Here is a 23,284-nt window from a genome sequence, read left to right as displayed (position 1 = left end):
AAGTCGATATAAAAAGGTGAAGAAAGAAACATGTTGATCTGACGAAGATGTTTATATACAGTGCAGCAGGTGTGAAAGTAAATTTTGAAGCTTCCAAAAATACTAAAATGAGTCAAAGTATAAATACACACATATATATATATATATATATTATATTCATGTGGATTGCGTAATGAGTGAGTGAGGCCGACCTTTGACCTTGAAAGCAACAAGATTCATTCACTTCAATATTAAAAACCAGTCAATACTCAGTATCGACACACTTGGCACACACACAAACAAAACTAAAATCCACGCCCGCAACTTGGAAAAAAAGGAGTGGGGGATACAATCCTACGACAGCTGTCGGGTTTATTGGTTTAATATCCCCTAACCGGCACCCAGTCCTGCAATTACTCCGTGGATTCCATGCCTGCCCAGCCTGGCTCCGTGTTCGCGTTTTTATTTGCCCAGTCACCTTTTTGTACTCACATCACACTTTATATATATCCAAACCAAATCTACTCATTAAAAAAAGTACAGAACCAGAACAAGCAATCTGAGATTATCCACAATTTTTCATCAGTACTAGGTTTCCAACTCCAAAACTGCAAAGTACTAGATTGTCCACACTTGCGACTTTTCCAACTATAAAGCTCGAATCGCTTGTAGTTTAGTTAGTTAAGAGGTCGCTTAAGTGTTTGAAGTTTTGAGTTTGATTCTCGCTTGCTTCAGCATCGTTTGTGTAAAACAAACTCTACTACTCTCGTACCTAGAAATGGATACTTTCTCTCATTACTACATGGACCCGCAGCCGGAATCGTCTTCCGCTTCTGACGCCAACAGTGCTCGCCCCATGTTCATGAACTTGTCGGACGAGGAGGTCCTGCTGGCGTCCACTTACCCGAAGAAGCAGGCTGGACGGAAGAAGTTTAAAGAGACAAGGCACCCTGTGTACCGCGGTGTCCGGAGGAGGAACTCCGGCAAGTGGGTGTGCGAGGTCCGGGAGCCCAACAAAAAGACAAGGATTTGGCTGGGAACTTTTCCTACAGCCGAAATGGCCGCACGCGCTCATGATGTGGCGGCCATTGCGCTGAGAGGGAGGTCGGCTTGCCTTAACTTTGCCGACTCTGTGTGGCGGCTGCCAGCCCCGGCCTCCGCCAACGCGAAGGACATTCAAACTGCCGCGGCGGAAGCAGCAGAACAGTTTCGGCCGGTGGAAGAGTCGGATGAGGCTTGTGGTGCTTCTGCGGTGGCTCCCTCGGAGTGCACGTCAGCGTCGAAGCAACAAGTGCATTTTGTGGATGAGGAAGCGGTTTTTGGGATGCCGGGACTGCTGGCAAATATGGCGGAAGGAATGCTACTGCCTCCACCTCATTACAGTGACGATCATGACGTGGGAGTTTATGATGACGTGGATGTTTATGGTGACGTACCATTATGGAGTTTTTCCATTTGATCTCTTTTCAGCGTAGTCTCTACTCTCCAGAACGCAAAAAAGCAGCTTCTGTGAGAAACTATTTTGTAGTGATCTTTGGCTTGTAGAAGTGCTTTTTCTCCGTACAAAATTTTGACTAGTACGGAAGCACGTATAGGAAGAAAAGAAGAAAGATAAAAGTCAAATATATGTACCACAAAGATGTATCGTGTGTAAATTTATAATATAATTGAGAAAAATTACTTTTGAACTAATTATTCAGTAACAGCGACAAAATCTCAGTAAATTATCTAATAGTACGCGAGTAATGTAATACGAATAAATATTTCTTGATCCAATTTCAAATTGGAAGTCACTAGTGTTCGTTGCTCGATATCTGTGCTTCCATATGCTGGCTTGCTTCTCCGAGAGACATTTTTTCCTTCTCGAGTGATTCAAGCTTGTCTGCGTTGGCTTTCTGAATCTTCTCCGGGACCTTTTCTTTGTAGCCGGCTACATTCATCGCCTTCGATAGCTTCTCCTTTTGCCTGCAAGTTAATAAAAACAGCTGTCAGCAATCAAAACCTGGAGGGAGTTAAGTGTAATCTGAGCTTTCAGTCACCAAGTAAATTCAACCGCAAAGCTTACAATGTAATGTCTTCCATCTTCTTCCGGATCTTTTCAAGGTCGGCTTCTAATGAACGGCTTCCATGAAGCTTGAGATACACAGAAAGGTTTTCGTTTACAACACCCACCACACATCCAGTTGGAGCAGCATCGTTCTCGTTGATTACCTGAACGGATAAGAAACATATTAACTGAATTTGCATAAAACAATGGTCAGTCAAAAAGCAGTCGGTCCTATAATTTTGTTGCCTCGTTCTGTTGCTAGAGCAGGTTTTTTAAACAACGCATGACTTACCGTCAAAGATGACAAATTGGCGAGAGTTTCAATCTCCAGTTGATGGCTGCATATTATTTCCCTATCTAATGGTGTTCGACAAAGCACAGAAGCTGGTCGCCTGAAAGACAAAAACACTAATTAGATCAATTCACAACATGACAAATCAAAATATTTCACACTGCACTGACAAGATATACCTTTCACGACTTTCTTTTGCAAGTGAACGGAGAGATTTCACAACAGAATCTATAAGATTCATCTCGGTCTCTGCCCTTTCATTTGTCCAGCACTGTATAAATGACAAGTTAGAAAGATGGTTACTTACACATACTATAACCGTCTCCGCAACATTATCCCAAAGGTACAGGGTCATAATGAAAACCACCATTCCCATGAGTAATCCATTATGGCCTAAGAAGAACAATGATGCAAGCATACTTTTTGCATGATCATTTGCCTCTAGCTTTAGGCTGGTCAGGATCATCCAATTTATCTTTGGAAAAAAAAAAAAAACTAACCAACCAACCTCTACAGTGGAAGGATATTCGCATATCATAATTGAGGCTGGCCTCTTGCGATCCTTTGGTGATGGAAGGCGCTGCCACAGTTCTTCTGTGACGAATGGCATAAACGGATGAAGCAACCGCAGACCATTGTCAAGACATAACCATAGTGTGGCTTGTGCAAATCCCCTTTCAGACTCATACATTGGATCGTTGCCAGAAAAGTACGGCTTGATAGCTTCAATAAAGACATCGCACAAGTGGTACTGCCACCAAGCATACACTGCAGTGGCTGCATCTGAGAAGTCGTACGCTTCCAACGACAAAACAGCTTTGGATATGACTTTATTTAGTACTGAGAGTATCCACTGGCAACTAAATGGAACCACATCTGGATTTACATCTGAGGGTGGCACAAAATCATCCCCAAGCCTGCTCATAGCAAATCGTACTGCATTCCACAGTTTATTGCACCATTGACGATAACCCACAACCCTTTGGATGTCCAGATTTATCTTATCTGACTGAAAAGACAAGAAAAGACAATCAGATAGATTACTAGATCCATGGTAGAAAACCATTACCTGCCAGAAATATAACGATAAAAATCCTAACCTGAGAAGTGTAAGAGACAAGAGCAAAACGAAGAGCATCAGCACCGCATTCTTCAATACCCTTGGGAAAGTCCTTTACTTGCCCTTCTTTGGCTACAGTCAATTCCTTGGGATCCAAATTTCCCTCTAAAAGCCTCTGATGCAGACCTTCAAGGGTAATACCATTTATTACTTCAAGAGGATCAATGACATTCCCCAAGGACTTAGACATTTTACGCCCATGTGCATCACGAATCATCGGGTGCAAATAGACCTGCAAAGCAACCAAATTCCACCTGTCACTTCACTAATCAAACTATAATGTAAAATCAAAACCATCTTTGCATGCTCAGAACGATTTTTGCAAAAATTAAGATGGTGAAAAAGTCACGTGTCTCTAACAAATGCCCACTGGACATTTTAACAAGCTCGTGTACGCATAAACATGTAAACTGGGAATCTGGTAATAACAATGTAGTAGGATTCCACAAAATTTCTTTTCCTTCAAGCTTTTACCAAGTAGAAAAACACTCAGTAATGTTAAGTATAACATGCTATTGTTTCATTGTCAAGCAACTGGAAATAATAATTTAGGCATTATGCAACACACACAGAAAGCCATTACATAAATAATGTAAAAAAAGTTCGCACCTTTGTAAAAGGTACGTTGCCACCCAATGTATTTCCAAGCATTACCATACGAGCAACCCAGAAAAAGAGAATGTCATGACCAGTTTCAAGAACTGAAGTAGGATAAAACACCTTCAGATCTTCTGTATCATCAGGCCAGCCTAACACAGACAATGGGAAGAGACCGGCGGAAAACCACGTGTCAAGCACATCAGGATCCTGTATCAATTGAAATTTCCCCTCAAATTTTTGAATGGCATGTCCTTTGGCCTCTTCTTCATTTCTTGCAACAACCCAGCGCTCATCTGATGCTCCAAAATTGTCTGGACTATCACCCTCATAAACAACATACCACACAGGAACACGGTGACCCCACCAGAGTTGCCTTGAAATGCACCAATCACGAATGTTCTCAAGCCATCTGTACAATTGAGACCAGAACTAAGTACAAATTTTAGCCTTTATGTTCAGAATTCCATTTATATAAATTGCAAAGACACAAGTTACAACTAGAATTCATCCACTGACTTGTCCAAAACCTGAACTTATTTTCTTGGCAATGCTCTAAAAAAGAACATACCTTCTGGAAATATGATCTTATTATTCCTTACAATGCATACACAAGAAATTCCAAAAAGTAAGGCAAAGAAAGAAAAAAACCACACCTCTTCCAATCAGCAGTATACTGTTTCGGGATGATCTCAAGTTTCCTGTTCTCATCATTTATGGCAGCATGAAGGGCTTCTTTTCCCATACCACTGCATTTAACATACCATTGGGGCTTTATCATGGGCTCCACAACATCTTGACTTCTAGAGCAAATTCCAAGGCGCATCTCATTGGCCTTAGCATCTCTAAAGAGGCCCTAAATGCAAGGAGAATAGGGTCACTGAACCATCTATAAAATTGTAAAGAAGTGAATTCAAACAGACTGTACCCTCCAACAACTAGGAAGATTGATGCACGTGTAACACAAAACTGGGAATGCTGACAAGTGACATTATTACAAGTAGGGTATATTAAATTGTGCGAAGTGTTTGGAATTATGGGGATGCAAACAATTTCATTTCATAAGACATTGTTTTGAAGGAGTATCAACTTGAAAACGATATTAAAGAAGTGTGGGAGGAGGTGGCAGTGATAGTGTTAAAGGTGTTACTGCAGTCAGCCCAGGAAGTCCCCACTAACAATCAATATATTCATCTACTCGGTAAGCATTTAACAATTGCATAGGAATATGATACACTACGTTGATAATTAGAATTAATTTTTTTTTTAATCACCATCTATACGTAAGGTAAACATGCAGTACTGTAAACAGATACCTTCTTCTTTAATGCTTCAGTCACTGCCTCTCGGGCTTTGAAACGTGGCATCCCTACAAATTCTCCACCATCCTGATTTATTTTTCCATCATCAGTAAAGACGTTGATAAATTCAAGATTATGGCGCTTTCCAACATCAAAGTCATTAGGATCATGGGCAGGTGTAATCTGCATGAAGCAAGAGAGAAAGATGGACAAATCTTTATAACCTGAAACATAAACCAGAAAATAAATTTAACATAATCTTTCACAACTTATACGTTAAATTTACCTTCACAGCACCAGTCCCAAATTCTGGATCAACGAGAATTGCATCACATATTATACGAATCCTTCTTCCATTAAAAGGATGAATGGCATGCTTTCCATGAAGATGCCGGTACTTTTCATCATTAGGATGTACAGCAATAGCAGTATCACCGAGCATAGTTTCCACTCTAGTAGTGGCCACAACAATCTCACCTAAACCTTCTTCCAGAGGGTAAGCAAATGAAGTCAACATGCCAAATTCAACAGGGTTCTCATATCCAGGAACCTTTAGTAACGTCCTTTCTTTTACATCAATATAGTCCACCTACATAGACCAAAAAAAAAATTCATAATGCTGAAAAATTTGGGAAAGTATCCCACTAAAAGGAGAAAGCTGACCTCTATGTCAGATATTGCAGTCCGCAAGACACAATCCCAATTCACTAGGCGATTATCCCTGCAAAATAAAGCCAGAATGTGTACAAACCAGAGAGCATAAAAAAGGACATAGAGAGGATGAATTATAGGAGTAGATGATTGGAGAAGTCCATTGGTCGTTAGTATTATCACCCAATCCTTACCTCAACTGGCTAGCTAAATAAAAAAAAATGTACATATGAAATCAAACAAAAAGCAGAAAAGCTAGCCTCCACCATGACATAATGTTAAACCTAGAACAACACAGATCCTGTGCCTAGCATACCTGTAGATAAGCTCTTGCTTATGAAGCCTTACAAAAGCCTCTGTCACGGCCTTTGATCTTTTCTCATCCATTGTAAAGCACTACAATTAAGAAGGAAACAGTGGGAAAAAAATCAAAGAAATTAGTAATACATATAACAATACACACACACACGTAAGAGAGAGAGAGAGAGAGAGAGAGAGAGCTTCATGACTAGGTCTAATAAAGAGAACAAGAAATTTAAAAGACAACTAATTGTTTGCTCCAAAAAAAACAAAAAAATAAAAAAAAATAAAAATAAAAAATAAAGAATTCAACTGATTACCTCACGGGACCAGTCCAAAGAAGCACCCAAACGACGTAGCTGCTGTAAAATTGTGCCCCCATACTTATTTTTCCAATTCCAAACCTTTCAACAACCAAAGTTACCAACAACAATTATGAAAAGGAAAGAATGGATCCATTAACTTTAGAACATCAAAATTATGAATGGATATAATACTAGCTAGTTTCAGTTCAAACTCACTTCAGCTACAAATTTCTCGCGACCAATATCATGCCTGGTTAACTGCCTTTCGCGCATTAGCTTCTTTTCTACAACAACCTATAAATGGCACATAAATATTAAAATCCAGAATACAAATAACAAATGACATGAACATAATCCAGATATATATATATATATATATATATATATATATATATAGATGCATATGTAGGGTTTTCATGACAAGGTTAATAAATTCATGAAGCACGGGCTATTAAGCACCGCAGCTATAGGAAAGAACATATCATGTGCTGTTTACTCAAATCCACTAGTTTTGTTAGGAGGAAAACCTGGACCCTAACTGGTCCTCCCACAGCCATAATAAGGCCAAATACGTATCTGATTGATCTTTGAGATTTTGGCAAAGACACCATTCTAGTTGTTTTTTCTGTTATGAAAAGCTACACCACTGAGAATAAGATAAAATATAAAACACCACTCCTGACTACGGCTTAATTTTGAAAGAACGCGCCCTTGAGGACATCAGACATGTATGAGAGTAAAAGTTGCTATTTAAGATCCGACATCCTTCATGCGGAAGTTCTATACCCAGAGAGCAGCCTACATATCAGGCACTAAAAACTATGACCCCTACAAGACCCCCATCCAGCCACATAATAAACTGGTGCTGTTGAGTTTGTGTGAAGTGTTGGAATGCAGGGAGTGCAGAATCACTTTTGCTTAGATTGGTAATACTCAAAAACTAAACTATAGTAAATATTCAATAATTGTTAAATGAACACCTGTGTTGCTATCCCAGCATGGTCCATTCCAGGCACCCACAAGGTATTGTAACCAGACATTCTTCGCCAACGGATTATAGTGTCCTGCATATAACAAAATTACATCCAATTAGTTTTTTTTTTTTTTTCTTTTTTAGAAAACATAATTTGGAATATGAACTTGGGAATCACCTCAACAGCAGCAGTAAGAGCATGGCCAATATGAAGGGCACCAGTCACATTGGGGGGCGGCAAAACCTGTAACATATGCGAGTAAATTTTATTTTGTTTATTGGTATACATGTCAATGCAAACTCAAAAACAAATTTGATGGAGCAATATGACACTCACAATGACAAAAGGAGGTTTGGAGCTCTTAGCATCTGCCACAAAGAATCCCGTCTTCTCCCACCATCCATACCACCTAAATCGTCAAGCATAGATAACATAATAAATAAATAAAAAGTAAAATTGTTGGGAGAAGTGGTGAAAAGAAAACATGACACTCACGATTTCTCTACTGCACCTGGACTATACTGTTTCGCCATTTGACTCGACATCCGTTTCTTCCCACCAAATGGAGTCTCTGGGTCGATAAAGTCCTCCGGATTCTCCTCCCCCTCGTTGGAACGCTTTACATGCTTCTTTTCACTCTTCTTAGAAGAACTAGATGCTTGTTGTGCCTAAAACCATCAAATAACACCATATCCTTTATCAGTCATCTCAGGGACTGACGTTCTAGGACGTTTCGACACCACGCAGACGCATCACAACAAAATATATTCCACAAAACCAAAAAATGAATCGAAAACCTACACCAAAATACATTCACCATCATTACCTGAAGCTTGGCAGCTTTCTCTAAAGCTTTCTGCTTTTTCAATTCCTTCTCTCTTGCCTGCCCAAATATCAAAGAGTTCGAAATTAATTTCTTTCTAAAATTCAGTCATTCACATATTTATTCATCCGGGTCTGCAATTATAACATTAAAAGAAGCAATTTTTCAAGAGACTACCTTTTCTTCCTTCTTCCTTTTCTTCTCTGGGTCTTCAATCCCTTTTCCGTTATCCATCTGCGGCATCAGAAGAACGACACGGTTAAACCAATCCCAAAATCCAAAACGGATGGAATTTCTAGAAAGCTTAAATCTTTGATCAGGTGGGTGAGTTCACATACCGCCGCCCTACCGGCCGGAGGAGAAGACTGAAGAGGCGTCTGAACGTGGAAGCGGCGGAGGAGAGGCGGCGCCGCTGCTGCAAATTTGATCTGGTTGCTGATGAAGTGGTAGAGTACTTGGGTCTGCTTGCCTAAAACCTTTAAATGGGACCCAATCACATAAGTATTGTTGGTCTTTGGTGCCAAAAGTTTTTAACCGTCGAACACTTGAAGCTCAAGCTCCACATATAAACAATGCAACACCATTCCTAATTTCTTATTTTTAAAAAACAAAAAAACCATCAAGGGAATTCGTCTGGTTCATCTTTTTAAAGATCGAAAAGATTTACAAAGGCGTTTCACTACCATCATGTAATTCACCAGCGTTAAGAATCAAACTCACGACGTACCTTCCAATTTTTTCTTTTATGTTGCTAAAATTAAGTAAATATCTGGTATTTCTTTGAAATAGCACATAAAGTGCTTTTGGGATATGTGCTTCTTCTAAATAGCACTTAATCACTTTCACTAAAAGCGCTTTCAATCATTTTAAAAACTCTTACGAACTCTACTATATAGATAGAAAAACTTAAAAACACTTCTACCACGTCTTGGACTTCCAAGTACCATTCCAAAAAGCAATTGGATGTGGCTGAAGTTTTGAAACGTTAATAATAAAAGCGCTTATAGCAAAAACATTTCTCAGTAAAAGCTTTTTACTATTTTTTTTTCATTGATACCTCTCTCTATAAGCTATTCCAACACTGCATAACAACATCACCACACAACATCCTAAAATGGTATTCGACAAAGATTTACAGCACAACACAGTAACTTGAGAATTCAAATCTTACATATAGAAAGTTTCCAGGAAAAAAAAACCGACACAACGACCTGGAAATCCGGATTCCATCAGAGGAAGTAGCCCACCGTAGACGGCGGAAACAAGACCGATACCAATGCGAAATGCAAAATCAAAGGGAACCACATCACGGTAAGCATTTCGGAGAAACGCATACACATGAGGAAAAAAAGAGAACATTTTACGAACTAACTGAGCTGAGCATGTCATGTACTTTTGAGTCTTTGATACAATCCACCATTTGATCACTTCATGCTTTTCGATTCAGATCTACTACTTTGCTTTCTTAAGGAGAGCCGATGTAACAAACTCGGCATCATCCCTCACAAAACTCCACCAGAGATATGTAATAGGTATGTTGATTGCATTCCAGAGAGCGTGCGCGTCAATAAAGCCTCGGTAAGGTGGGAAGTCATATATCTCGAAGAGCAGGGCAAGGGCTTCTCCTGCCACTACCGCCCACAACTTCCAGCGCGATGGATGGCAACTAACACCAGCCCAAACTGCCCATGTAAGAAGCTGAATGATGCCCATGGCCATGCACACTTTCATGTTCAAACCTGCAAAACTTGTAAGCTCATTGCCACGGCAAATAGTTTTGTATTAAAAGCAACAAAAAGTTTGGCTCAAATTTGCAACAGAATGTCTTACCGTAATCAAGTTTATAGAAGTTCAGGTACAGTATGTGTGTGGTCACAAATGCAATCAGCGGAGCACAAACCATGACCCTTGCAGCCTCATCTCTCACATCAAAAGCTCGAATTAGGGTCACAATGAGGGAAAATCCAAGTAGTGCTACAGAAGAAGAATAATCTAGCTTCTCTGTCAACTCGACATCTCTACATTGGATAACAAAGCAGCAGTTAAAAACTGTCTGAAAACAATTAATGTTTTCATATCAAAATCGTGTTCCCTCACACCAGGCACAATCAACGCGCAAAAGTTTTGTATTCATTACAAGGTCAGTTCCACAAGCTATAGCATGGTCTTGCTGTCGAAATTTAGCAGAGAAAAATTCTGGCCGATGGAATACCCTAATTCCATATGCACAACACTACACCAAATCTTGTCCTGCTGTTATAAATTGCGACCATTAATTTGTTTAAATCTATAGGTTGCGAGGTCTAAGAAGTGCAAAGTACTAAAATATTTATCTTTCGCCTAAGTTGACATTTTGGAGCAGATCACGGTTGTATGTATAAATCATTACGGTGTCAAAGGAATTTAAAACCACTTACCGGCTGTGAAATACACCACTCCAAAACCAAGCATTCATTGCCAAGATCCCATAGATGTGCCACATACCAGTATATTCATAGTACGTCTTCTTATTTGGATTCGATGGCAACTTGTAGTATATAAGGATGAAAAAAGATATCCAGCCATGAAATTGAATGGCAAGATTGATAGCGGAGAGAGCAACAGCAACCGGTTCCTAAACAAGTTCGTTAAATGGTTAGGCCATATCAGCAAGTAAATTAACTTATTTAGATTAGTAATCAACTAATTTGCTCTACTAAGTATCAGTGGAAGACCTGGATGCCATAAACACGCTGAAATGGCCATTTCCCATGGTATTTGACAGGTTTATGGCCGAGTTTCTCTCTCTCTTCCTCCCTTGCAAACATGCAGTGGTACCTGCAGTCACTGCGGCAGTCCCATTGTTTCCAGCGCAAATAGAGGGGCTCTTGCATGTACCACGGACCATCAATAGGTTTCCCATCCGATGAAAATTTACAGTGTTGAAAGCATGTGTCCCCTACACAACCAGATTTTTCGCACTCCGCCACACAAGACCTGGAAAACCCATAAAAATCATAATGGTTATCACCCAACAGCCACGAAACAAGCAACATATAGATGAATACAATACAAGAGAACACCTAATGAACTTCCGTGAATGTAAATTTTGTACTTGTGAAATCACATCAATCAATTAGCATAACCAATATAGGGCTCGTTTGGAAGTGCTTTTAAAATGATTGAAAGCGCTTTTGGTCAAATTGAAATTGGGTTCCAAAAGCACTTTAATTGCATTTTGGGAGAAGCACCAGATACGTGCTTCTTGCATAAAAGCTCTTTTCTAGGATCCATTTGAACTTTTACTAAGGATTTGATTTCAAAGACATTCTCACCAAAAGCGTTTCAATCATTTTAAAACTACTTCCAAACTCGTTCGCCTAAAGCTCCTAAATAAAGAACTTTCATCATTATCTGCATTAATGCTAGTTAATTACAAAAGATTTCAATTTTAATTTTCCCTAGCATTAAATGATTGTACAATTTTCATAATTATCTTCACAATCTAAATCCATCAAGTAATAAAAACATCACACTAATCGTTGATTCGTTGTACGGAATACACGAAACTTAGTCCAGATTTCCGAGTTTTCAACCCCGAAAAAAAAGAAAACTATATCAAATTTCTAATCAATTTGGCTATACAAACAACTAAACCAAGCTCATCAATCAAACAGTGAGAGCATTCAACTAAACTAAAATACTTCAAATAAACAACTCAATGAGCTCGAATATTATAAATAAACCAAACCAAATCAAATACTGATACGAACTCGGAAAAACTGAAAGAAAACGAAAGCGAAATTCCAAGTCCTTTCAGAAATCAAGCAAAAATCACAGAAAGGAAGGCATACTTGTAAATCGGATCAGCATCGCCATCACTGGCGCGAAGAGCAGGAAGCAGAGAGGAGAGGAAAGCGAGGAGAAGAATGCAACGAAGCTGCGCCATCGGACTCTCGGAAGCAGAAAGTCAACAGCGGAAGAATCTTCTGGAGGTTTCTAGAGCTGGCGAGGAATGTTCGTGTGGAGATGCGACTGGCTGCGTCCCATGGAACCGCGAACTGGTTAGAGAGAGAGAGAGACGGCGGAGGAGGAGGATAAGGAGAGGGAGGTGGCGGAGGAGGAGCTGAGTGGAGGAGCGAGAGAGGAGGAGTTGAGGTGATTTGGGTGGTGAATCCAGGCGATGGGGCGGAGACCAGAATCTCGTGAGGGGCCTCGTCTCGACTCTTGGCGATACTCGAGGAGACACGTGGGCGGGAAATGGACGTGCTGATGCTCTCTCTCTCTCTCTCTCTCTCTCAATTTTTTATTGTTTCCTTTTTCGAATCCCTGTTTTGCCCGTGACGCAGTCAAACAATGACGACTTTAATGGTAAAAACTTGGTCATCTTCATTCTCCATAGGTAAACTAATCAATTTATAGGTGAAAATTTGATCATCTTCATAAATTATAGGTCAAATTAATCAATTTATAGGTGAAAATTTGGTTAAAAAATATACAAGTCAAGGGTTTTTAGCATTAATAATTTTTTTGAAATGTCACGTGAACTTAGTTCTGGATATTTGACCTCCTTTCTACTAGGAGGTGGACGAATCAATTGATTTCTGACATTTGATTTTTTTTTTTTCAGAAGTTCTCTATTTTTTTTTTTTTTTGGTACACACTCTAAAACATTGACTGTTAGAAAAACATGTCGTGTTTGATTCAAAAACTTATGTTAAACTACTAAAAAAGTATATTAGGCTCCCTAACATGGAATTTAACTAGTTGCAAGCTTTAAGAATTCAATGCACTCCATCCCGTTCTTAAATAAAAAAAAAGTGAATTATCCAAAATAGTCTTGAAGAGGTGTGGGAGTTAAAAGTTCCGAAATAACTTCAAAATATTTTAGATGGAAAACTTGGGGCGAAATGACGAATTAATGATTTTGAAAAATTGATATGACAAACAAACCCCTTAAGATTTTAGTTTATATGAAAACTACAATTAAAAGTTGAACATATTCAATTCCAATCCTGACCATCGTTGCAAATGAATCTGGAAATGTCAAAGCCTTTCCTTTTTGCGGCATTAGAATTTGCAAATCAAGCACAATCCCAGTTTAATTAGGTTTTCATTTATTGGAGTTCTTTGCCGCAGGCCACCAGTAGTGCATTGGATGCACGTTGGTGGTTGCTCACCGATTAAGCACAGTACGTTCAAAATGCGCATCAAATTGCTTTGTGCTCCGATGGAAGGATAGCTGAACTCGAACCCAAGACATCTCCGATCGTTGAAAACAAGCGAGCAATGGCGGAGCACACGAGTGAGTTCTACACTACTATATAGCATATGGAGAAAATGAACGTAAATTGTTAAACAGTCGAATTCAGCTGCATATGAACATAAATCTGGCTCTACATATTTTTGCTTTCGTTCGACAATGACTTTGATTACGCGAAAGAGTACTACATTGCGGTGGGGGCGATGACCGTCTCTCGTGAAACCACTAAGAGCTAGAGAAGGAAATAATAGCGTTCAAGTCGGCCAGGCATTCCGTGGGAAGGCCAAGGAAGGAGTTGATCAGAAAATCATCGATAGGATCAACGGTTGCCACCCCAACAAGTCTGCACTTTCCTTGTTTATCCAACCTCTCCCCTCTTCCACTTCTCATCGTTCCTTTCGATTCCTCTGATGTCAATACCGTCCTCACCAGCAGCGGAGGAGCCTTGTATATACTCCCAACGGAAAACCAAAACTCCGCCTTGAATTCGAGATCAACCTGCAAAATAAAGTAGCAAACAGTGGTTATGAAACCAGTTAGTAAGTTAATGCGACAATAAGAATTACTTTTGTCGAAGCATTTTACCTGGCCGGAGTCTGGATTGATGCTCCCACTGAAGAACTCAGGGACAATGTCAATCGTCAAAAAGGGCGGCAGTGGCAACCCCAAGAACTTTGTTGTTGCACTCTCCAATGGCGGGATATAGAGCCTTCCGATGTCAAACGACACCAAAACATCGCCATTCGAGTTGCTTTCCGTGACCTCTGTGGCAGACCCGGTTCCCGCTCCACCTTTAGCATTGTATTCAAAGTCAGGATACCTGGCTATGCCAAGCTTGCAGGCACTCAAAGTCTTGAAGTTTACGGTATAAGGTTTCGATTTTCGATCTTCGGTTTGAGAGCAAGAAGGGGAGGAGAAGGAGATGATGGTTTTGGTTCTGGGATTTTGGTTTTGAGTTGGGAATTTCCAGAGAGCTGGAAGGTTGGAGGTGTTTATCCTGCAGCACCCCATTTTTGGCGGGTACCTTTCTTCTGTGTTTCTTTCCTTTTTCCTTTTTCTTTTTTTAATTTCCCACTGCAAAATTTGAGGCTGGTGTTGATTATAAAAACCTTATCTTTTTATGTTGGAAGATTTAAATTCTATGTGGTGACTGGTTGTGCAATTGAGACGTGTACATAGACAAGTCTAAGCAGAGAAATGTGTTTGTGGTCCCCACCATAACCAATCGCTGCCACAAATTTGCAAATAACTACTAGATGCGAGTTAGATTGATTGATAGTGATGTGTTTATCCGTGAATTTTTTTTGTGTCCGTCAACCAGATTAGGTGAACTCTTCGACCAACTTATGGAGGCGTGGAACCCTTGCATTGAGGTTTGTATTTTGTACCTACATTCAAAAATCTCAAGAAAAAATATCATCTTAATTTTTAAAACTTCACAGTAACACGAAGGTGAAAGTAAATAAATTAAACGATGATTCATGTACGAATTTGCAGAACTGACTGAAAACCGTGAGTGTTAATCCACCTTTTCAAAAAAATAAAAAATAATGCAAATTTTTTATTTTCTCGAAATATATTTCGTGAGCATTAAAGAAATCTTTATAAGGTATTTAGAAGCAGATTTACAATTTATTGAGCAATAAATGTATATTTAATAGAATATTTAAGCCGATAAGTAAAAAAAATGTCAAGATGTTAAAATGTACATCTAGTGTGATATATATATATATTTAAAAAAATTAGAGATGCTAAAATCATCTGTTTGTGAGGCTTAAACAAAAAATAGCGAAATTTTGTTTTGTTAAATAGATTTTCACCTTATATTTAGATAAAAGAAAAATTAACAAAAATAAAAGTTAAAATATCTTTCAATTTAGGTTTTAAATCGTTGATTACAAGTGTTTAAATATGAATCATAATATATTTTGTTTTAAAATTAAAGATGTTAAAATTGCATGTAAGTGAGGCTTAAACAAAAAATAGTAAAATTTTGTTTTGAATAGTCTTTCACCCTCTTTTGATTGACAAATAGGGTTCTATTAATATGTAGTTTTGATTTAAATAAAAAAAAACAAAGTTCAAATATCTTTAAATTTCAGTTGTATCTATAACAAAGATGTCTATCTATGGAAGGCTTGTCGTTGACTGGCTCACTTGAAAAGAGTATTTACTCATGCACTAGAGATCTCGTGTCCGGCCCGCTCAATATTGTATCACCGTGAAACTGATAAGGTGGATTAAAAAAAAAGGGCAGAAAGATAAATCACAAGACTTGGAAAGCACTTCTGTGAACAATGACTTTATACGAAAGGGCAGAAGCTCATTAGGCATACATCACATAGCACTCTTCTTAAGCTACCAACATGAAAAATGGCACTAAACATCACGAATTAGCCGAGTGGAAACACAGACATGGAAACAGACATGAACGATATATTACATTAGCTTACAGAAGCCTGTCAGTTTCCGGACGTCGTAGCAAAACTTCATCGGAACACTCCACCTCCATCTATTGCCTTTCCTACCTACCCGTAAAAGCAGAAATTCACTCTCCCTTATCATGAAGACATCTCTCATCATACGACCAGCTACTTGAAGTTGAAACTAAAGAGAAAAGTGGCACTAAACATTAGGAATAAGCCAAACGGTAACATATGTGCTTGCTACAATGCACGAGCTGAAGGACTTTAGACTTCATATGAGCATCAGGGCCCTCCGCCTTATCTTTTACTGCTTCAGGTCCAGACGGTTAACAGACAAGAGAAGATCTCAGAGATGTAGGATAATGTGTGCATGATGACCAACGAATGATTGATTCGGTCACCATGAAATCTATTTGCTCGTGCTCACCAAGTCCAATAGTACGGTTCCTCTTGCTGTGAATGGCTGATGTCCTAGATCCAGTTGTTCCGCCTGTCCTTATAGCTTCGGCTGGTTTGTTAACCAATTGTCTCGTTTCAAGTCCGAATGAAAGAGAATCTGGCAATAATAGCAGCTTCCCTGAGATTGTCTCTGCATTATAATACATTAAAATGATTGAGACGAGATTTCTATGATACTGATGCAGGGAGAAGCGAAATGTAACTCAAAATACCTCCATGAATTGTGTCTACTCTGGATATGCTGGCTGAGAACTCTATTGCACAACTACCTTCCTCGACCAAAGAACTAGGGCTGAAGAATGAAAAGCTTGGCATGGAGGGAATAGGGGAGGAGAATTCCAAACCATTAGAATCACCATCACCACAGAATGAAAACCCGCCGGATGCTAATTGGGGAGTAAATGGTTCCACCATGAAAGCAGAAAAAGATGACCTACAAGTAAATGTAGGTGATTGGGCATCACATACACTAGCTGATGCAGAGCCAAAGCTGATGTCTTGACTCCTGGACATACAGAATGAGCTGCCGGCTACATCACATTCTCCACGGCCTCCATTTTCACATTGACTCGGTAGTTTAGGATATGGTTCATTAACCCTCATCCAAGGATGATCTACAGGGGAAAGTTCACAACAAACACATATTAGTCAAGCACACCAAGAAACTTCTTTCATTCGCCACTCACAAACACTTCATAACAAATCATTCATGGACTATTAACTGTTACAGCATTTCAATAAACTCTTGGTGAATGTGTGTGTTTTCGTGCGTGCATTTGACCTACCTAAAACTTGCTGAGCCGTGAGCCTTTGTGAAGGATCTTTACAGAGCATTGCTCTAATCAAATCCTTAGCTGATCCAGTAATTCGATCCCAGGGATCAGATGGGAATCTCAGGTCAGCTGTCCTAACAGCATCAAATATCCGTGACTTTGTCTTCCCCCAAAATGGCGGCATTCCACTAAGAAGAATATAGAAAACAACACCCGCACTCCAGACATCTGCAGCCTGGTTATAGCTACCTGCAAGTACCTCAGGAGCTATATAAAACGGACTCCCAACTAACCCATGCAAACTCTGCCCTGCTTCGACAAAAAACATTGTCAAAAATCTGAACTCAAAGTTTTAGCAGAAAAAAATTAGCCAGCCAATATAAGGGAAATATGGAATTACCAGGCTTGATGTAGGTTGCAAGACCAAAATCTGCCAACTTGATTGGAGACGAGGAGGCTTTTGTGGCCAATAGGATGTTCTCTGGCTTCAAATCTCTGTGAACAACCCCATTTTCGTGACAATATAGAACTACCCGAATCAGATGCCTAAAGAGAACCCTGGCATCAGACTCAGGGAATCGTCCGTGCTTCTCCAGCTGGTGGAAAAGCTCCCCTCCTGCACAAAGCTCCATCACCAAATGAACATACTCTTCCTCTTCATACACCGCCTTAAGATCTACAACATTTGGGTGCCCAGATAACCTGGTCATAATTTCAATCTCAAGTTTAATGCCTCGCACATCGTCTGAGGTCACTAATCGATCTTTAGCAATTGACTTACATGCCAAGACCTCTCCAGTCAACTTATCGGTGCACACCCTAATAACACCAAACTGCCCCCAACCTAATTGCTCTCCTAGAATGTACCGATCCTTTAGATTTGAGGTCTCGTCTGCATCTAAGATGGAGGAAGTCAAGCTAGCGACTTTGTAGCAATTGCACAGCCCTGTTGACGCTCCACTGTTGCTGTTCCTCTTGGCAACAGCCATACCAATATCCCGCTCCTCAACCACCCAGAACACTAATCACAATTTCGGCCCACAAATCTCAATTTTCCGGCTTTCGTGCAGAATATTTCAAAATCCTTTTCCAACAGATGAGAAACCTGAAGTTTGAAGTCAATATCTTGAATTCTCAGTCAAATCAGAAGAGAAGCTTCCTGGGATAGTAAACAAAGTTCTCAATAAGGCTTCTAGAACACTTGAACCTTAACAACAACAAAAGTTCAAGCTTTCAGCAGGGAATTCCTTTTCGACATGACCGGATCACGTGGATCCGGATAGAAATCAAGCTGTACCAATTACCAAAATTCAGTCTCAAGCATTAAATTCAAAACCAAAAAGCAATCACAAACGATACCCATTGGAGCAAATTCCATTTACAGCAGGAAAAAAAAAAAATAAATCTCCTTGCTTTCTATTAACAGGTTGCTTCTTTTCGGACTTTTTGACCTCCAGAATCAAGCACAAAACAGAATTCAAGTTCAATTCAGACACAAATCTCCCACTTTTCACAAACCACCCAAAAATAGAAACAAAGGAAATTTTTTTACGTATAGATCAATCTAGAATCTCCAATAACAAGCTCTAATCATCTGAAAACAAAATCCCAAAAACACCCAAATTCCATCAACCTAAAAAGTTCCCAACTTTACTAAAAACAACAAAATTCAAACGCAACCCATCAAATTCCAGTTGAAAACAAAACAACCCCGATCCAATTTTCCAAGTACTTCCAGAAAAAAGCACTTACATACGAAACCCAGAACCCCAAATCCACACACACTCAAACATATACATTTAGAGAGAGAGATTGTGAGAGAGGGAAAGGTACCTGCTTGAAGAGAGATAAAGCGCAGAGAAAGGAAAGGAGGCCGTTGGAGCAGTGGTGGAGCTCCGCAAGACAGAACTCTCTTCTGTCCTGTGGCTCGCTCTCTCTCTCTCTCTCCCCCTCCTTGGATTTTGGCTTTGGATTCCTCCGAGGCTGCTTTAAATTTGCGATGTTTGGCTCCTCCCTGATTCAACTCTCTCTCTCTCTCTCTCCCTCCTTGGAATTGGACTTTGGCTTTTTTTTTCTTTTTTTTTTTATTCATATTTTTTTCAAATACGGATCTATCTTTCTGTACTCGCTGGGTTGGTTGTAATACGACGTACTCGCCTATTCTTAACTACTTTCCTTTTCCATTCATTCAGCCAGATAGGAAAGTAACTAACTTTCCTTTTCAGGAAACTTTTGACAATTTTGAATCCAACATGAACACATGAGGAAGTTAATAGTCATCAAAGAGAGTTTATTTAATAAATCACTCTGAAATAAGGACTTTCATGTAAATTATATTGGGATTAGTCCAAGTGCTTAATAAGGAATTGAGATCCTATTTGGATCTTTGTGTTCGGAGCTAGTGGGTTCAGAGATCTAAGTCACTCATTCAAAATACCACGACCCTTGTTTGTCTATTTCATTGGCCCATTTCATACAAACTAAGGATTCGGATGTCTCTCTTCAACCTTGAAGAACCCTGACTTTTCATTCCGTTTGTTTCGGACTTGGAGATACGGAAAGGATCTTGGTTCCTTAACTAGGGATGTGTTGAGTTGGAGGTATAGTTTATGCTAGCCAGCCTTGTAATGATGTTATAAGTCAACTCCGTCTCCAATTTTAGAGTTCAATTACGATGAATCTATATTTTGACTGAACTCTAATCATAGAAATCATTCTTAGAATTTCAACATACCCTTTTTCTCATTTTGATCAACGGTCTAACAATGTTGTTATTGATCTTGATCTCATTTCATAGTATTGTCGTTAGCATAAATTCAAAGGTTTTCTTAAGTGATGGAGAGGAGTATTGCTCTTACACAATGGCGTGGATTTAAACCCCATTGGCCCCTAATCTAACATCTAATCTAACAAATTTATCGTTTGATAGAAAAAAAAATAGTTGTTTCATAAATATGTGGCTTTTTAGCTAAAATTATTCCTAAGATTTTCATAACTCCTCACTTTGGTCACTGAAATTTAAAATCAATAAAAATGGTACCTAAGTTTATTCACCATCAAACATGTAATTTGGTTATTCCATGAAAAATTCTGTTAAATAAGGATCAAAATGATAAAAATACCCTCTATTTAATAAACAACATGCCAAAATGATTTGACAAAAAAATTGATGGTATTTTTGTCAATTTATCCTTATTCAATGGAGATTTTTCACGGAATGATCAAAACAATTGATGGTTGGCAAACTTAGGTACCATTTCTATCGATTTTAAATCTCAGATATCAAAATGAAGAGTTAAGCCAATCTCAATTACTATTTTAGCTAAAAAGTGTATTGTTAATTACATATGAAGGAGAATTAAACAGTTGTAAATAATAACAAAGATTTTCTTAGAACTAGAAACAAGAATGCTCTTAGATATGCTGCAAAGTTTGGATTTTCACGAATGCCTGCTTAAATATGCTGAAAGCGTATTAGAAAAATCCAAGGTAATATTTTTTTTAAGGAAAACTAATGAAAAAGGCTTGAAAACTTTGAGTTTTAACGATAAAACTTCTTGAGTGATATCGCAGTAATCTGGTGAGTGATATCGAGAGAATTTGTTAAGTATGCTCGATGTAACTTGCTGAATGTTGTTGGAATATGCCTAGTGGACATTACATCAAACACTTGGAAGAAACACAAAATGCCTATACCAAACATTCGAAAGATTCTAAGAATGTATATTTTGCGAATTCCAAACGATACTAGGACCACCTTAGTCTCAATGTACATCGGTCATTGGCTATCGAAGAAATATATATTGTTTTTATTTATCTTCTAGAAACTGAAAAAACGACAACTTGTTAAATTCTATAGAATTGACAGATGATCGATGATGTACGTAGTATTTTCCATATCCTCTCAGCTCCCGGCCTGCCGCATGCAGAAGAAAGTTGTTCAGTATTCGTTCTTAATCTGGAAAATCCCAAATGACAAGAAACTAGGATACTTCCTAAACTTGGGCCTTGGTAGCTGAGACGTGTATGCATGCAGTCAACTAAAATGTTCATGATCTAAAATATTGCATGCGATTGGCTCGATATCTGCCTGTTGCAGACATCAGTTTGCAGCGGCGGCGCGATGAAATCGAAAGCTTCCTTATCCACTCGGCTTTCCGTTCCTTTTGTTTGTTTACTAGAAAGGGTAAACTGAGGAAGGTCGATTAATTCTTCTAGGGAAGAAGTGGAGGAGAGATGAGATTTATAAACGAGCTTGAGTATTGTGATAAGCGTTGTTAACTACCTTAACTATAAATATGTTAAAAACTTGTAGAATGAAACATTATTTCAAAACAAGTGGTTTACTACGCTATCTTGAATTATTAAATTTTCCTTGTTATTTATGTGCAATTGTACGTCGTGAATTAGTCTTGTAAATAAAATAAAGTCTAACCTAAAAATTATTTACTCAAATATTTACTGTACTAAGAACAGGTGTTGAGCCTTGGGTTTTAACAAATGTGGTGGAAACATGTAGAATAGTATCGCCTTGAGCACTTTTATGAAACCCTAGTGTATAAAGTTAAGTGTTCATAAACTATGTAAATCATCTTCAAATTATAGAGGTTTAAGTGTTTTTTTATTTTTTAAATAGTTTGACAAACATTCAAATTCATGATTAAATTATTACTTAAGTGTTGATTAATTGCTTATTTTCTATTGGTGACACATTATATAGTTTACAAATTCAGTCTAAAAAGTTGGTCTACGTAACATTACTTCGAAAACAATGAAGACTGTGCGCTCTATTCGTCCAACTAGTATGATATGTTCAGAGAGCACTATGATATATGATATTTCTTTTCACTTATAAATGAGATGACTCAAATTGAACTCTCATTATCAACGAGCTGGTGGCCCAGTGGTAAGGGACGAATTACGAGACTTTCTTAAAGCTAAAAACTAAAGGTCTCAGGTTCGAAACCTGCTGTTGGTGTGGAAGCCAGACTTGTGGCCAGGGGGAGGCTAAAATGCCTATGTTTATTTTTCTGGCCCCCAGAAATAGTGGATAACCGTGACTTGCCACCAGTTGTCTCATTTTATTAAAAAAAAAAGGGACTCTCATTGATAATGAGTTCAATACTTATGTGTAATTAATCTAATATGTAGTTTAAACCAAATCCGCAATCATGATCGAACCTTCAATAGTTTTTTGGACAAACAATAAGATAATTTATAGTTGAGAAATGCGTAATTGGATTATTGGTCTTCGTGGTGATACGGTAGTCAGAAGATAACCCTTGTTGTGAAGTCTGTTAGGATTTAGGCTCAAAATTGAATTATGATAACCCTCTGTTAATTATTGGCACGTAAGCCACACATATAAAACTAAAAAAGAAAGGAAAGCTAACGAAAAGTACTAAAAAACTTTAGTTTTAATGAAAAATGACAAATAAAGGTACACATGAATAGTATTAGGAAAGGTAAAAATGTCATTTTTCTTTAAAAGTGAATAGTATCGGGAATATTTCGTTACAACTCCCAAAAAGGAACTCTCCATTAATTTTTAGCACATGAGACTAACTTTATCTTTTAGACTCACATGTGAGTCTTATGTGCTAACAATTAATGGAGAGTTAACAAAATTTTCAATTTTGGATCTAAATCCTAACAGATTTCATCTTAGGCATTTAAATTCTAATTTTATTATATGAGCTATTTTCCGACTACCATATCACCACAAGACTATTAATCCAATTAAACCTTGAGAAATGCTAAAGAGGCTCTCTCAAAATAAGACTATTTATCACCTTATATTTTAATGTTAATTTACGTAATTTTAAAATATTGTACAAAAAACATGAGATGAAGAAAGACTCTCGTGCTGTGCCTTACCATCAGAACCAGGGCATGTTAATTTACGTAATTTTAAAATATTATGTAAAAAAATATGAGATGACGAAAGACTCTCGAGCCGTGCCTTCCCATCAGAACCAGGGCATGTTAATTTACG

The 23,284-nt window shown here is 38.5% G+C and overlaps 5 protein-coding genes across 9 annotated transcripts; 1 reads left to right on the top strand and 4 right to left on the bottom strand.

Annotated features, from left to right (window-relative positions):
• Nucleotides 1–498: 498 nt before the first annotated feature.
• LOC103933308 (dehydration-responsive element-binding protein 1A) lies at nt 499–1,671 on the top strand. Its single transcript, XM_048571069.1, has one exon. It carries the CDS (start codon nt 758–760, stop codon nt 1,436–1,438), a length of 681 nt encoding a protein of 226 aa, XP_048427026.1. The 5' UTR covers nt 499–757; the 3' UTR covers nt 1,439–1,671.
• Nucleotides 1,622–8,946, bottom strand: LOC103933307 (valine--tRNA ligase, mitochondrial 1). Of its 2 annotated transcripts, XM_048571068.1 has the most exons (21): nt 8,728–8,946; nt 8,567–8,623; nt 8,393–8,449; nt 8,062–8,234; nt 7,903–7,975; nt 7,744–7,809; nt 7,573–7,656; nt 6,809–6,886; nt 6,608–6,691; nt 6,304–6,383; nt 6,000–6,057; nt 5,623–5,925; nt 5,352–5,519; nt 4,692–4,891; nt 4,048–4,447; nt 3,419–3,670; nt 2,827–3,327; nt 2,498–2,589; nt 2,319–2,418; nt 2,045–2,190; nt 1,622–1,944 (listed from the first exon to the last, which is right to left on the bottom strand). In XM_048571068.1, exons 2-21 carry the CDS (start codon nt 8,621–8,623, stop codon nt 1,773–1,775), a joined length of 3,144 nt encoding a protein of 1,047 aa, XP_048427025.1. In that variant the 5' UTR covers nt 8,728–8,946; the 3' UTR covers nt 1,622–1,772. The 2 variants fall into 2 exon arrangements, with proteins under 2 accessions (XP_048427025.1, XP_048427024.1); XM_048571067.1 differs by lacking the exon at nt 8,728–8,946 and having other exon boundaries at nt 8,567–8,632.
• Nucleotides 8,947–9,483: 537 nt separating this feature from the next.
• Nucleotides 9,484–12,567, bottom strand: LOC103933306 (post-GPI attachment to proteins factor 3). The gene is made up of 5 exons (XM_009342990.3): nt 12,223–12,567; nt 11,104–11,365; nt 10,807–11,003; nt 10,220–10,407; nt 9,484–10,128 (listed from the first exon to the last, which is right to left on the bottom strand). The coding sequence occupies exons 1-5, from the start codon at nt 12,315–12,317 to the stop codon at nt 9,842–9,844; spliced, it is 1,029 nt and encodes a 342-aa protein (XP_009341265.1). The 5' UTR covers nt 12,318–12,567; the 3' UTR covers nt 9,484–9,841.
• Nucleotides 12,568–13,698: 1,131 nt separating this feature from the next.
• LOC103933309 lies at nt 13,699–14,668 on the bottom strand. Its single transcript, XM_009342995.3, has 2 exons — nt 14,217–14,668; nt 13,699–14,129 (listed from the first exon to the last, which is right to left on the bottom strand). The coding sequence occupies exons 1-2, from the start codon at nt 14,640–14,642 to the stop codon at nt 13,857–13,859; spliced, it is 699 nt and encodes a 232-aa protein (XP_009341270.1). The 5' UTR covers nt 14,643–14,668; the 3' UTR covers nt 13,699–13,856.
• Nucleotides 14,669–15,917: 1,249 nt separating this feature from the next.
• Nucleotides 15,918–19,393, bottom strand: LOC103933311 (calcium-dependent protein kinase 26). Of its 4 annotated transcripts, XM_048571143.1 has the most exons (6): nt 19,123–19,393; nt 18,497–18,580; nt 17,690–18,394; nt 17,302–17,598; nt 16,729–17,130; nt 15,918–16,646 (listed from the first exon to the last, which is right to left on the bottom strand). In XM_048571143.1, the coding sequence occupies exons 3-6, from the start codon at nt 18,276–18,278 to the stop codon at nt 16,384–16,386; spliced, it is 1,551 nt and encodes a 516-aa protein (XP_048427100.1). In that variant the 5' UTR covers nt 18,279–18,394; nt 18,497–18,580; nt 19,123–19,393; the 3' UTR covers nt 15,918–16,383. The 4 variants fall into 4 exon arrangements, with proteins under 4 accessions (XP_048427100.1, XP_048427099.1, XP_009341274.1 ...); XM_048571142.1 differs by lacking the exon at nt 18,497–18,580 and having other exon boundaries at nt 17,690–18,496; XM_009342999.3 differs by lacking the exon at nt 18,497–18,580 and having other exon boundaries at nt 17,690–18,448.
• Nucleotides 19,394–23,284: the final 3,891 nt, after the last annotated feature.

This window comes from the organism of the source record quoted next, unplaced genomic scaffold (genome assembly GCF_019419815.1).
Source record: "Pyrus x bretschneideri cultivar Hongxiangsu unplaced genomic scaffold, Pyrus_bretschneideri_v1 Contig57, whole genome shotgun sequence".
NCBI classification, from domain to species: Eukaryota; Viridiplantae; Streptophyta; class Magnoliopsida; order Rosales; family Rosaceae; genus Pyrus; species Pyrus x bretschneideri.
This window is presented reverse-complemented; position numbering and strand designations above follow the sequence as displayed.

Bases quoted from the DNA above. Each gene is read 5' to 3' on its own strand.
- LOC103933306 (XM_009342990.3), bottom strand. From the start codon at position 12,317: ATGGCGCAGCTTCGTTGCATTCTTCTCCTCGCTTTCCTCTCCTCTCTG. The intron at 10,408-10,806 runs GTAAGTGGTTTT...TATCCAATGTAG, and splicing joins AGTGGTGTATTTCACAGCCG to AGATGTCGAGTTGACAGAGA. The intron at 10,129-10,219 runs GTAAGACATTCT...CAAGTTTTGCAG, and splicing joins CTTCTATAAACTTGATTACG to GTTTGAACATGAAAGTGTGC.
- LOC103933309 (XM_009342995.3), bottom strand. From the start codon at position 14,642: ATGGGGTGCTGCAGGATAAACACCTCCAACCTTCCAGCTCTCTGGAAA. The intron at 14,130-14,216 runs GTAAAATGCTTC...TTTATTTTGCAG, and splicing joins TCAATCCAGACTCCGGCCAG to GTTGATCTCGAATTCAAGGC.
- LOC103933311 (XM_048571143.1), bottom strand. From the start codon at position 18,278: ATGGCTGTTGCCAAGAGGAACAGCAACAGTGGAGCGTCAACAGGGCTG. The intron at 17,599-17,689 runs GTAATTCCATAT...TTGTCGAAGCAG, and splicing joins TGCAACCTACATCAAGCCTG to GGCAGAGTTTGCATGGGTTA. The intron at 17,131-17,301 runs GTAGGTCAAATG...TTTCCCCTGTAG, and splicing joins CACGGCTCAGCAAGTTTTAG to ATCATCCTTGGATGAGGGTT.
- LOC103933307 (XM_048571067.1), bottom strand. From the start codon at position 8,632: ATGCCGCAGATGGATAACGGAAAAGGGATTGAAGACCCAGAGAAGAAA. The intron at 5,520-5,622 runs GTAAATTTAACG...TGCTTCATGCAG, and splicing joins TTGGGACTGGTGCTGTGAAG to ATTACACCTGCCCATGATCC. The intron at 3,671-4,047 runs GTGCGAACTTTT...GTTGCTTTGCAG, and splicing joins GCAACGTACCTTTTACAAAG to GTCTATTTGCACCCGATGAT.
- LOC103933308 (XM_048571069.1), top strand. From the start codon at position 758: ATGGATACTTTCTCTCATTACTACATGGACCCGCAGCCGGAATCGTCT.